Source organism: Prosopis cineraria, unplaced genomic scaffold (assembly GCF_029017545.1).
Source record: "Prosopis cineraria cultivar Desert tree isolate PC_DT_omini unplaced genomic scaffold, ASM2901754v1 PC10, whole genome shotgun sequence".
In the NCBI taxonomy this organism is placed as follows: domain Eukaryota; kingdom Viridiplantae; phylum Streptophyta; class Magnoliopsida; order Fabales; family Fabaceae; genus Prosopis; species Prosopis cineraria.
Window position 1 is genome coordinate 8,507,756 of NW_026555341.1, and position 12,379 is coordinate 8,520,134.

A 12,379-nucleotide genomic window follows, 5' to 3' on the forward strand; every position below is an offset into this window, starting at 1 on the left:
GGTCTGTAAATTTGAGGGTGTTACACTGACCCATGTGAGTTGACCCATATAAGTTAAGAAAAATATGGGTTAGGTTGGGTTCAACTTGTTCTTATATGGGTTGAAAAAATTCAAACCCAATCTAACCCTTAAGAGTGGGTGGATTAAATGAGCTTATCTACCAATCCATTTTTTTTAAATTTATTTTTTAATAATTTTTTAAAAAAATATATCTAAATAATAAGTTTTAATTTAATATTTTTTCATAATTCATTTTAAATATGCCAAAATATTATTTTATAATATTTGTACAAAACATATAAATTGATATAGTTAAGTAAATCATGTTTGATATGGGTTATATTCATAAATTTTTCTCTTTTTCTCCTTTTTTTTTTTTTTTTAATAGTAACATGGGTTAAACGGGCCAACTCTAACCCATCAGGATTAACCCACATGGTCCATGGGTTATATGGTTCGGGCAAGAAAAAATCTGTTTTTATTTGGATCAATTTTTTTCCAATCAAACCTGACCCTTATGATTGATTATTTAAACCAACTCACATAATCTGACCTATATTCCCATCTCTATTATGATGCCTCACTTGCCTATTTCTCAGAGTTCAAATCTTTGATTATTATACTTGCTTCACTTCACTTTTACTGCCAAAAATAGTCGATGGCTCGATTTTAATACGTGTCCTTTTTAAATATTTGTGCCTTTTCATGTATTTTTAAAGAAATAAAATGTCGAGATATTATTTCATATTTTACTTACTTCAGAATGAAAAATAAAATGACTAATAAATTGAAAAGAACATATTAAAATATAACTAGTTCAAATTTACTAACAACTGTTTTGTTAGTTCTTGTGAAAGGAATTATACCAATTTAAATACCCCTCTACATAAAAATATAAAACATTTTTTAAAAAATTGAATGTTAAAAAATGTAAGACATTATTAGTCTTTTGAGGTATAATCATTATCTTTTTTTTAATAGTACTCCTATTGATAATGACTTTGTATTTATTGTAGGATGTTTAATAGGGGTAAATATGAAAAGATAGGGTTAGTTAAAAAATAAATAACTATTTTATTAGGAAATAAAATTCGATTAAAAATGTATTATATTTTTAAATGGAGGGAGTATAAAGTTTTGGACAAAGTCTGTGTAAATGCAAAATACTACTTTTAATGTAGAGTGATCTTTAATTGAATATGATAATGCTCCAATGACTCAATCATATAATTATATAAGAATATTTAACTTTAAACTTTAAAGTGATGTAAATTTACTGTTCATCAAAAGGCACAAGAAAGATTCCATGCATGGGTGTTGGGTGATAAGGAAAAAATCATTGACTTTAATTATTGAAATATCACGATGTATGTGTGAAGGTTATGATCAAACAGTATCAAACGATATAATTAACCCTTCCTTTATACGATACCATTAAGTCATAATTTCCCATACATCCTGAGAAAGAAAATAAAATAAAATATCGCAAGAGGCAATGGGAAAATCTTTTCATATTTTTAGAAAAAATGCACAATAATCTAACATAAAATAGAAATGGCAATCAGATTCTAAAGGGCTGACGCAGCCTTTATGATCTTTTTGAGAAATCAAGGGTGTTATTTGTCAAGTTTCAACTGTGAATATAGAATCTATTGTAATGTAATGAAAAATTATTATTATTATTATTATCATTATTATAAAAGCATGATTGGATCAAAAATAAAAATCTGGCAATTCCTCGCCCATTACCTTCTTTTTTCCTTCGGGCAAAAAAAAAAAAAATCCTTCTTTTTTCCAGCAAGGATCCCTCAATTGCCTGGCGTCCCAAACTTAACCATGCAAACCCTCCATTTAAAAATATAAAATATTTTTAATTAAATTTTAATTTTTAATAAAGTAGTTAATTATTTTTAAATTAATCCTATCTTTTTATATTTACTTCTATTAAACATCTTATAATAAATATAAAGTTATTCATCAATAGGACATTTTTAAAAAAAAATAATAATTATGTCTTTAAAAATTAAAAATATTTTATATTTTTAAATATTTATTTTTTTAAAAAAATATTTTATATTTTTTAATGAGAGAATAATGTATTCCTTTGTTTTATTGTTATTTATATTTACATTTGGCTGCTTATGCCAAATTGCGCTGCGAGTCGCATAAAATAAGAAACATGCAGGCTATCAAAATACAGAGTGTTGGAACTCGGAAGGATGGAGCAAGTGTTATTCATGAAAGTGATTTCTGGTATCCATTTCTTAGAATACTGTAGGAAGTGGGACCCTAACTTTTCACTTCGCCGCATTCTCACCGACGGTTCACGAGGCTCATGGCATATCAACTTGTCGCTGCGTCCCTTGGCTTCTTGCCATTTTATATTTTCCTTCTTGAAGAAAGCAAACGTCGTGGCTCAAGTGGGTGAGTTGTCGATTTTCAAGATTCATTTGTTCAATTCAAACATCGAAAGCCACTTGATTTTCGCTTTGAAGATCAAAACTCAGATTTTTAGGTGCATGAATAGTATGGTTACTTGGTAGTATGCCATTTGTTGAGCGCCACCCATGTGAGTGAACAAGAAATGAGGCTGAGGTGGAGAATAGTGAATTATATTGCGTTTTAGCATATTCCCATGAGTTAGAATCGCAATTTTGAGTAACCAAAAATAAAATAAAATAAATATGTTCGAGGTACCTGTCATAAAACCACTCACGAGTGCACACGTGTTGATGCAAGGGTTCTACAAAAGGCCGATTTTCTTGAGGTGACAGTGTGAGTGAGTGAGAGGGAGTGAGGCATGAACACTTGTTTGGGTTGAGGCCGTTCATCTTTCACAGCTCTCATTTCCATATTGACTGACTCAGTCACTGGCACTGCAGGTTCATCACCTTGCAGGTCTGATATACTATTTTCTCTATCTGGGATTCGTTCATGGATGTTAACTGCACCGCCTATATTTCAATCCGCTTTAACCCCATTATTCACAAAAATTGATACTTTCTCACTTGTTACACCGATCACTTTCGCACCTTAGGCACAACGTAGTACTGTTCTAGTGTCTTCTGTCCAGTTCTTCGTTGTTATCTCTTTTTGTATTTGCAGAAGGCTTTTTGATCCACATTCACGATATCATCCATGGCAACCTTCACTGGATCCTCCTTTCTAGTATCCAGAAGCCCCTGCGCGACGCACCTTGGAAGCCAGAAAGCAGAGGCCAAAGCAAATTCGTGTCTGGTTGGTGCTTACAACCAGACTGTGACCCATGATGGGTTGAGATCTCTGAACATGCTTAAAGTTCGAACTCATGCAGCCAAAACTAATGCAAGAATCAACAAAACTGAGTCTGAGAAGGATCAAGACCAGCTTGCTGGGAAAATTGTGTGTGGCCAAGGGATGAATTTGGTGTTTGTGTCGGCTGAGGTCGGACCATGGAGCAAAACTGGTGGACTTGGTGATGTTCTTGGAGGACTTCCACCAGCCTTGGCAGTGAGTGAATTCCTTTGAGTTTCCAATCTGTGTCCATTTCCTTCTATTTGTTTGCTTTGATTGTGTCTGTATATTCTTACGACCAAGCTTTATGCAAATGAAAACAGGCACGAGGACACCGTGTTATGAGTGTATCACCGCGTTTTGACCAGTACAAGGACGCATGGGACACAAGTGTCTTAGTTGAGGTAATTCTCTAACTTGTAAGTTCATATGCAATTCGAAGGAGTATTCCTGTTCATGATTTTAAATTATGTATGTACATTTTGCAGATCAAGGTCGGAGATAGATATGAAACTGTCCGATTTTTCCACTGCTACAAGCGAGGCGTGGACCGCGTTTTTGTGGATCATCCTATGTTCCTGGCGAAGGTTACTATAATTTATTTTCCTGTCATCAACCACTTTCATGATACAAATATTCATGGGGTTCAAGCCTGTTATGCCTTGAACTGTTAAATTGATGTTTCCCTCATTTCAAATAGGTCTGGGGCAAAACCGAGTCTAAACTCTATGGTCCCAGGGCTGGACTGGATTACAAGGATAACCAGCTGAGATTCAGCTTGTTGTGCCAGGTACTTCAAAAAAAAAAAAAATTTTTTTTTTTTTGGGAGTGGGGCGAGCATGTTAAACAAGTGCCCAAAAATCCTCCTAGCTGATATTTCACTTGGTCATTACTTTGCCTACCACATTGTTTTTTGATTTATTCCACTAATCATGATCCGATGCTTGCGTTGTATCTGGATAATTGCACTAGTTTCAATCTACTCTGAGGCGTGTGCCGTGTCTGTGATTCGATTGTAATGTCTTTTACTAACCTATTAAATGACGTAAAGTTAAGTTATTCCATGCAAAGGGAAGAGTTTTAATATTGCTGGATAAAATAGAAGATGTTGAGGAAAGAATGCAATTGAAGAGTTTCATGGTTATAGTAATCTTACTATAGGTTTAGTGCTATGGTGCTACTTGTACTCTGCTTGATCTGGACTCTACATCTGATTATATAAAAAAATGGCTAATAACATCCAGGCTGCACTTGAGGCGCCCAGGGTTCTGAACTTGAACAGCAGTAAATACTTCTCTGGACCATATGGTGAGGATTTCTTGTTGATTCCTTGACCTCATAACTTGATTTGAGAATAGGCGCTGAAAGAAGTTCACAAGCTTTTCCTATCTTTCTGTAGGAGAAGATGTAGTCTTTGTTGCTAACGATTGGCACACTGCTCCTCTTCCATGCTACTTGAAATCAATGTACAAACCAAGGGGGATTTACAAAAATGCAAAGGCAAGGGTTCCTTTCTTCTCAGGGAATCATGTGTATCAAATCTATTTTGTGCAATTTGGATTTTTTTTTTTTATTTTGCCCCCTCACTTCGCAGCAATCTAACTTTCCTTGGTCAATCTTGGCAGGTTGTTTTCTGTATTCATAACATCGCTTACCAGGGTAGACATGCCTTTGACGACTTTGCTCTTCTCAATTTGCCCAATGAATTCAAGAGCTCCTTTGACTTTATTGACGGGTATGATACCTACTGCAGCCTTTTAATACATTCATTAGAAAAAGGGTCTCGTGTTCATGTACCTAGTAAACTAATCTATAGCTAACTGTACCGATTTTTCTTCATTCTTTCTTTGCTAGGTATCTTAAGCCTGTGAAGGGAAGGAAAATTAACTGGATGAAAGCTGGAATACTAGAATCGGACAGAGTATTAACTGTGAGCCCGTATTATGCACAGGAGCTTATTTCTGGAATGGAAAAAGGTGTGGAGCTGGACAACATTATTCGTAAAACTGGCATTATGGGTATTGTTAATGGCATGGATAGTCAAGAATGGAATCCACGAACTGACAAGTACATTGGCTTGAAATACGATGCAACAACTGTGAGTTCCTCCTCTGATATTTTTACCTTCACAATTGACATGGGTAGAGGAAATCAGTACTCATCATAATTGTCATGTTCAGGTCATGGAAGCAAAAGCTCTGTTGAAGGAAGCCCTTCAAGCAGAAGTCGGCTTGCCTGTTGATAGGAATATCCCTTTGATAGGGTTCATTGGTAGGCTAGAGGAGCAGAAAGGTTCAGATATTCTATCAGCTGCGATTCCCACGTTCATCAACCGGAATGTTCAGATATTAGTTCTTGTAAGTGATTAGATTCCCTTCCTCCCAAAAACAAAATCCTTATTTGTATATCCATCATTAGTACTGATACAGTGATACTGCAACCTTCATGCTGATGGTCAATGTCTCTATCTCTTCAGGGAACTGGGAAGAAGGCCATGGAGGCGGAACTTGGGCATCTGGAGGTGAGGTATCCTGACAAAGCTAGAGGAGTGGCAAAATTCAATGTTCCCCTGGCTCACAAGATTATTGCTGGATCTGATTTTATCATTATCCCAAGTAGATTTGAGCCATGTGGTCTCATTCAGTTGCACTCTATGCCATATGGAACGGTAGGGTCGTTGTTGTTATGTCTTTCTCATGATCATGCTCATCTTTTTCAGTCTGTTCCATGACCAATCCTTCAACTATGTTTATTCATGCACTAGTGTTTGCTGCATCACAACAGGTGCCCATTGTTTCCTCAACTGGTGGACTTGTTGACACTGTAAAAGAAGGATACACTGGATTCCACATGGGAGCATTCAGCGTAGAAGTAAGTGAAACATATTACCTTGTCTCCTGTTGATGATGTTACTGAAAATAATGGACTATTACCAACCTTGGTGTTGTCTGCAGTGTGATGCCGTGGATCCAGCTGATGTGGACAAGGTGTCATCTACAGTCACAAGAGCCCTTGCCGTCTATAATACCCCTGTGATGAAGGAGATGATCAAGAACTGCATGGCCCAAGACTTTTCATGGAAGGTTAATGTTGGTGATCAAATCACAGAATCAGATAGGAAAATGAGACAGAGTCCAATTAATTTAAGTTTTTCGTGACCATTGGGATCTGTGTGATACAGGGGCCAGCCAAGCAATGGGAAAAGATGCTGTTGAGCCTGGCAGTAGCTGGCAGCGAACCTGGAATTGATGGCGAGGAGATTGCTCCACTTGCTAAGGAAAACGTTGCCACTCCTTGAGCTGCACCGTTTTCAAACATTTTGGCTTGTAATTAATATAGCCATAATTAGTTTTCCATTGCATGCTTCATAGGTTGGCAGACAGTAACGTCGAAGGACCCAGTCCTTTTGCAATATACGGAATAAGTACCAAGGTTCGTCCTAAGCATAGGGTGAAGCTAATACCAACCAACGTGCTTTCTTAGAGTTGCAAGGTCTTGTGGAAGTGAATTTATAAAGGCCTGGTACATTTTGCAGAGCGGTTCTATTTTTAAGATATGTACTTGTGTTCTTTTAATCTCGCACTTGATGCCAAGTAGTTTTAACCCCCTATCCAAGCGAAGAGTAAAACCACCAAAAGAATTGGGAAAATCACAATAGATGACCTAGGAAGAACATTTATTGCAAAAGGATGTGTGTGTAACATTTATTGCAAAAGGGTGTGGGTGGGTGGGTGGGTAAGAGAGAGAGAGTATGTTGTTAAAATAAAAATAAAATTTTTTTTTAAATAAATACTTGTTTATTATATCATAACAGTTTTTTTTTACTATCAAGTTGATATTTTAAAGTTCTTCGTAAAAATAAAACTTGTTTTTTTAATAGAAACTTGTTCATCAAATTATAATATTTATTTCTTTCCATCACTAAATTAATTTTTAAAAGTTATTAATAAAAATTTATTATTATTAAAATAAAAATGAGACTTGTTTTTTCTTGAATGAAAAAATGTTATTAAAAGTGTGTGTTTGAGGGGTAGTATTGTCATTTTACAACAAATTTTAATTTTAATTATATTTAAATCCCCTGATCTTGCAAAAGCAATTTCCTAATTATTTGGTCTTTTTTTGCAATTTAATTTTTTTTGAATTTTTTCAAGTCCACATGTCCTCTTTGGTAAAAAAAAAAAAAAAGTCCACGTGTCCTCAATGCCTTGAAGTCCTTGATGATGATGATGCCCCTTCGCTTTAACAATTGGTCTGTTTGCAGTAAGTATTCTTTCCACGTTCTCTATTGTGATTTTCCAAAAGAAATCCTAATGCTAAATTGCCAAGTATATCAGATACAAAAAAAGAAAAAAATTAAAGTTCATACCAATAATAAGCAGGCTGGATGATAGAATCCTCAATCCATGACGGATTTTGAAATTGGTGGATACAATATACTCTCTTTGATTTTATATATATAAAAAATTATATTACATGGTTTAAAAAAATAAAAAATTTGAAATAAAATACCCTATATTAATCAACATAAATATGTATTAATTATTTTTTATTAATATAAATTATGAAGGATAATTTTAAAAAATTATAATAAATACTTATTGAGATATGTAAATTTGTTTATAAAAAAATAATTTAGACCAAATTTCATTGTAATAAATTTGTAATTTGTATTTGAAATTTTAGTAGTGAAAATAAATTTTTTTATTCTTTAATCATGTTAAAATTTAAAAAATAAATTGTTAAATTGAAAGATTGAATTGTAAATTTTTAAAGTTTGATACTTAAAATCTAATTTAAATTAATTGATCCTTTTTAAATCCTTTTATCATTCTCCCAATAAAAAATAATACTTTCTCAGCAAATAAAAACGGAGAGAGTAGCTTCATGCTTATATGTTGAGAAATAAGATCTGCTATGTGAGTTGCTGGATGGAGGTTTTAAGGGCCCACAGTTCACTTGGAAGCGCGGCACATTAGAGGCAAGGTTGGACTGAATATTGTACGACAAGCAGTGGAGCAGTTTGTTTCCAAATGCGGATGTAACGCACCTTCCTTGTTTAAAGTCCGATCACAGACCACTTCTTGTAAATTGGGATATGAATCCACCCATCGATCCACAACACAACCATCATTTTCATTTTATTGCATCGTGGGTATAGCATGAAGGCATTGGGGAGAAGCTAGATTGGAATGGCAGAAGCAATTAGATTGGAAGGAGAAGCTAGAAGCTTTCACGTTTGCATGTTCTGATTGGAACAGGAATACGTTCGAGGAAGCAAAAAATTATACGCCGTCTCGATCGTGTTAATTGAGCCATTGGGAGGGGTTGGATGCGCGTAATTTTGAAGATTTACAACTTTAGTTATGGTGGAATTTGGAGGATGTCCTGGTTCAAGAATCACTCCTCTAGGCACAGAAGGCTAAGGTTGAATGGTCTACTTATGGTGATTGGAATACTAACTACTTCCACGCCCTTGCAAACGGGTGGTGGAAAGTGAATGAATTGATTGCATTTGTGACGGAGAAGGTAACTGGTTGTATGATATTGAGGTAATCAAGCAAATGATAACTTATAGTATAAGTTATTTAGTATTCTTCATAAAATAATTTATGACTAAATTTATATATAATTTGCAAAATCATTTGAGTGGACTCCATAATGACAATAAATGTACGTTAGTTTAAAATTAACAGAGATTGTTGGGTGCTCTATTTTTAATAATTTAAGATTTATTTTGCATTATCCTAAAATTTAAGTTATTCAATGATCTTAAAAAAGTAATTAGTAGCTAAATTTACACATTTAATTATAGCATAATAATGCTGATGTTCCATGGACTCCGGTGTTAAGTTTCTTAGTTGTAAAGGAGCATTAAATAGTCATATGACGGGCCCAAAAATAGCTATACCCAATCAAAAAAGAAGGAAGGAAAGAGAGGGGGAAAAAAGAAAGAGAGAAAGAAAACGCATCTAATAGCCAGTTTGGTCTGTGAAATGACGGTCATGTGAAAGTGGTGAGGGAACAATTGATTGGGTCCCACAGTTGCAGAGTCCAGTCCAACATTGTTACCGTTAGATGGTCATCATCATCAACGTCCATCACAACTCCATCAAGATGATCGGAATCCTGGACCCACGTTTCCTGATACCAACCGCCTTTGAAAGCCTGAAAAAATATCTTATCGCTAAACATCATGCTAAAGAATATATTCCACTTAAATTTCTTCTTTCTGAAACACAGGCAGATTGGATTGGCAATCTGGTTGTTGCTGTTGGAGCCTTCCCTTCATTTGTTTTTGTACGATTTAGTTAATTTTATTCTCATTCTATTGATTCTGTAGTTTTAGTTACAACTTCCGATACTGCACTGTCCCTGTCTGTCAAGCTGTGTGTGGGAGAGTGGTCTGAGACGGAGACGGGGGCGTACCAGGATTACTCTGTTGTCTCGTACACTCACGTCAGTGATCAGTCCACCAAACTATGGAAGTTGTTCGTGATCAACTCTAATCGCAGAGATTAGCAAGATTTGTTGTACTCATTGATCTTGCCAATTTTCGTCTTTGAGCCTTCCATTCTGTCTTTTTTCCATTCATAGTACTCATTCAATCCATTAATATTGTTGCCTTTCCACAAAATAAAGATCGATGGAGTTCGCTAGATTCTGCAGCTGCTCTTGTTGGTTGATAGTAATTTTGATCTCAGGTAATGCCGATGAAGATAAGCAAAATTCTCTGGTTTGATGCTTTTTGGTGTGTGTAATAAGGTTAATCTCATTGTTGATTTCTCTCGGATGAGTGTAGGACTCGTGCTTGCAGGAATGGAAACAACGGTGGTCGCAGTTGGGATCAACTACGGACAAATAGCAAACAATCTGCCTTCGCCGGACGAGGTGGTGCCGCTGATAAAGTCGATCGGCGCCACAAAGGTGAAGCTATACGACGCGGATCCGCGGGTGCTTCGCGCATTTGCTAATACTGGAGTTGAATTCATGGTGGGTCTGGGAAACGAGTACTTGTCAAAGATGAAAGATCCGAACAAAGCTCAGGCCTGGATTAAATCAAACGTGCAACCATACTTGCCGGCCACCAAGATCACCAGCATCTTTGTTGGAAACGAGGTCTTAACCTTCAACGATACATCTCTCAGCGACAACCTGCTTCCGGCAATGCAGAGTGTTCACACGGCGCTCGTCAATGTCGGGCTTGACAAGCAGGTAACGGTGACCACCACACACTCTCTGGCAGTTCTGGAAACGTCTTACCCACCCTCCGCCGGAGCATTTCGTTCTGATCTCACTTCATGCCTCACTCCCCTCTTGAACTTCCATGCAAAAACTGGATCTCCTTTTCTCATAAACGCGTACCCTTACTTCGCCTACAAGGCCAATCCCAAGCAAGTGTCGGTGGATTTCGTGCTGTTTCAGCCTAACCAGGGGGTTGTAGATCCTTCCACGAATCTGCACTACGATAACATGTTGTTCGCCCAGATTGATGCTGTTTACTCGGCCTTGGCATCTTTGGGATACGGCAAGTTGCCAGTTCATATTTCAGAAACTGGTTGGCCTTCCAAAGGAGACGAGGACGAAGCCGGCGCCACCCCCGAGAATGCCAAGAAATACAATGGAAATCTGATCAGGCTTATTGCTCATAACCAGAAGAAGGGCACGCCCATGAGGCCCAACAGCGACTTGAATATCTATGTCTTTGCTCTCTTCAATGAGAACATGAAGCCCGGTCCGACTTCCGAGAGGAATTATGGCCTTTTTAATCCCGACGGCTCTCCGGCGTATTCCCTCGGCTTATCTGGATCTGATGTCTCTACCAACACTTCCTCCCCTTCTCCAACCGGATCCTCCCCCTCCTCCTCCACCACCACCCCGGCTTCCGGCACGCTGCCGTTTCCTACCACTTCCTCCACCGGTTATATGTCCATTTCCTCCGCCCAGGTTAGTTCAGTTGCTTAGCAGTTTTTTATTATTTATTTAATTTTGAAAGCTGAAAATATTCAACATGATTCGATTCTCTTCGTCTACTTTTTCTTCGTTCACTTTTACTCGTAGCACATGGCATTGGTGGCTACGTGTCGTGGTAGCTACTGAAAGGTGGTCCTACATAATGTGCCTGTTCATTTGATTTGAGATATGGAATGGAGCATAATTAGCGCATAATTAGGTCGGATTCATCAATAAGATTTGGTGAAGCCATGAATGAACGAGAGCTTCTCCCATTCGATCTGCTTGCAAAATTGCAAAATTAGCCCTGACATTGATGTTTGTTTGAACACTTTCAGGAGAGTCATCATTTATTTTGGCCTGTATACTTTTTGGTGCCATGGACACTGAAGTTGATCTTTTGCAAGCTGTGAACATTCTTTTGCATTATACAGCTGTCGGATCTGGGGAAAGAAAAAAGAAAAGAGAGAGCCGTGTTGGCGGTGGGAAGGAGAGAGAGGGTTAAAGTGATGACTCAAAGTGGAGAACAGAAAAGCCAAACAAACTGTTTTCTTTCCTTTGCTTGTACGCTACTGGTAATGATGTTCTTTGAATTATTTAAGTCCGGGTAACAAGGCGCTATTCCATCGTCATAGGATCCGTCGACCACTTGGATGCATTATGGAATTCTCCATCATAATTTCGGCCTCGAGACTGTTCGACTTTGCAGTTACATCTTGCCACCAGTCCTTGGGTCTTTAGAAATAAATGATGTTGTACTGGTTTTCTTTATTTATTTTTACTTTATAATTGTAGTTTCCTTTTCTATAAACGGGAGAAATCTAGTATTAAATTTCTAATTTTACTTTGTAATATCAAATAAATTTAATGTAGTACTATTTTTTTCCGTCAAAGTAGTAGGCATTAAACTGATGAAGCGATTAAAAAAAATCTGACCGAGGTGAGAAAAGAAAATCTGTTATTTTAGACTTGCTTTCATATGTAATTTAGTATTGTTTTGCTGAGCAATGTTTAAGAATGATATGAAACGTAAAACAGAAAAACACGGGTAAGTAATAAATAGTAATTGATAGCTAATCCTACTTCAATTACCAGTCAAGACAAATTCTACTTCAATTAACAGCTTGTTACTTTTCACTCAACTCTCATTTAA

General features: G+C 36.6%; 2 protein-coding genes across 2 annotated transcripts; both read left to right on the plus strand.

Annotated features, from left to right (window-relative positions):
* Positions 1 to 2,737: 2,737 nt before the first annotated feature.
* LOC129322941 (granule-bound starch synthase 1, chloroplastic/amyloplastic-like) lies at positions 2,738 to 6,848 on the plus strand. Its single transcript, XM_054969409.1, has 14 exons — positions 2,738 to 2,898; positions 3,106 to 3,489; positions 3,597 to 3,677; positions 3,762 to 3,860; positions 3,974 to 4,063; positions 4,518 to 4,581; positions 4,673 to 4,773; positions 4,899 to 5,008; positions 5,128 to 5,371; positions 5,454 to 5,630; positions 5,750 to 5,941; positions 6,058 to 6,144; positions 6,228 to 6,356; positions 6,455 to 6,848. Exons 2-14 carry the CDS (start codon positions 3,139 to 3,141, stop codon positions 6,569 to 6,571), a joined length of 1,842 nt encoding a protein of 613 aa, XP_054825384.1. The 5' UTR covers positions 2,738 to 2,898; positions 3,106 to 3,138; the 3' UTR covers positions 6,572 to 6,848.
* A 2,419-nt stretch (positions 6,849 to 9,267) lies between these two features.
* Positions 9,268 to 12,119, plus strand: LOC129284364 (glucan endo-1,3-beta-glucosidase 11). Its single transcript, XM_054919820.1, has 3 exons — positions 9,268 to 9,977; positions 10,076 to 11,220; positions 11,565 to 12,119. The coding sequence occupies exons 1-3, from the start codon at positions 9,920 to 9,922 to the stop codon at positions 11,637 to 11,639; spliced, it is 1,278 nt and encodes a 425-aa protein (XP_054775795.1). The 5' UTR covers positions 9,268 to 9,919; the 3' UTR covers positions 11,640 to 12,119.
* Positions 12,120 to 12,379: the final 260 nt, after the last annotated feature.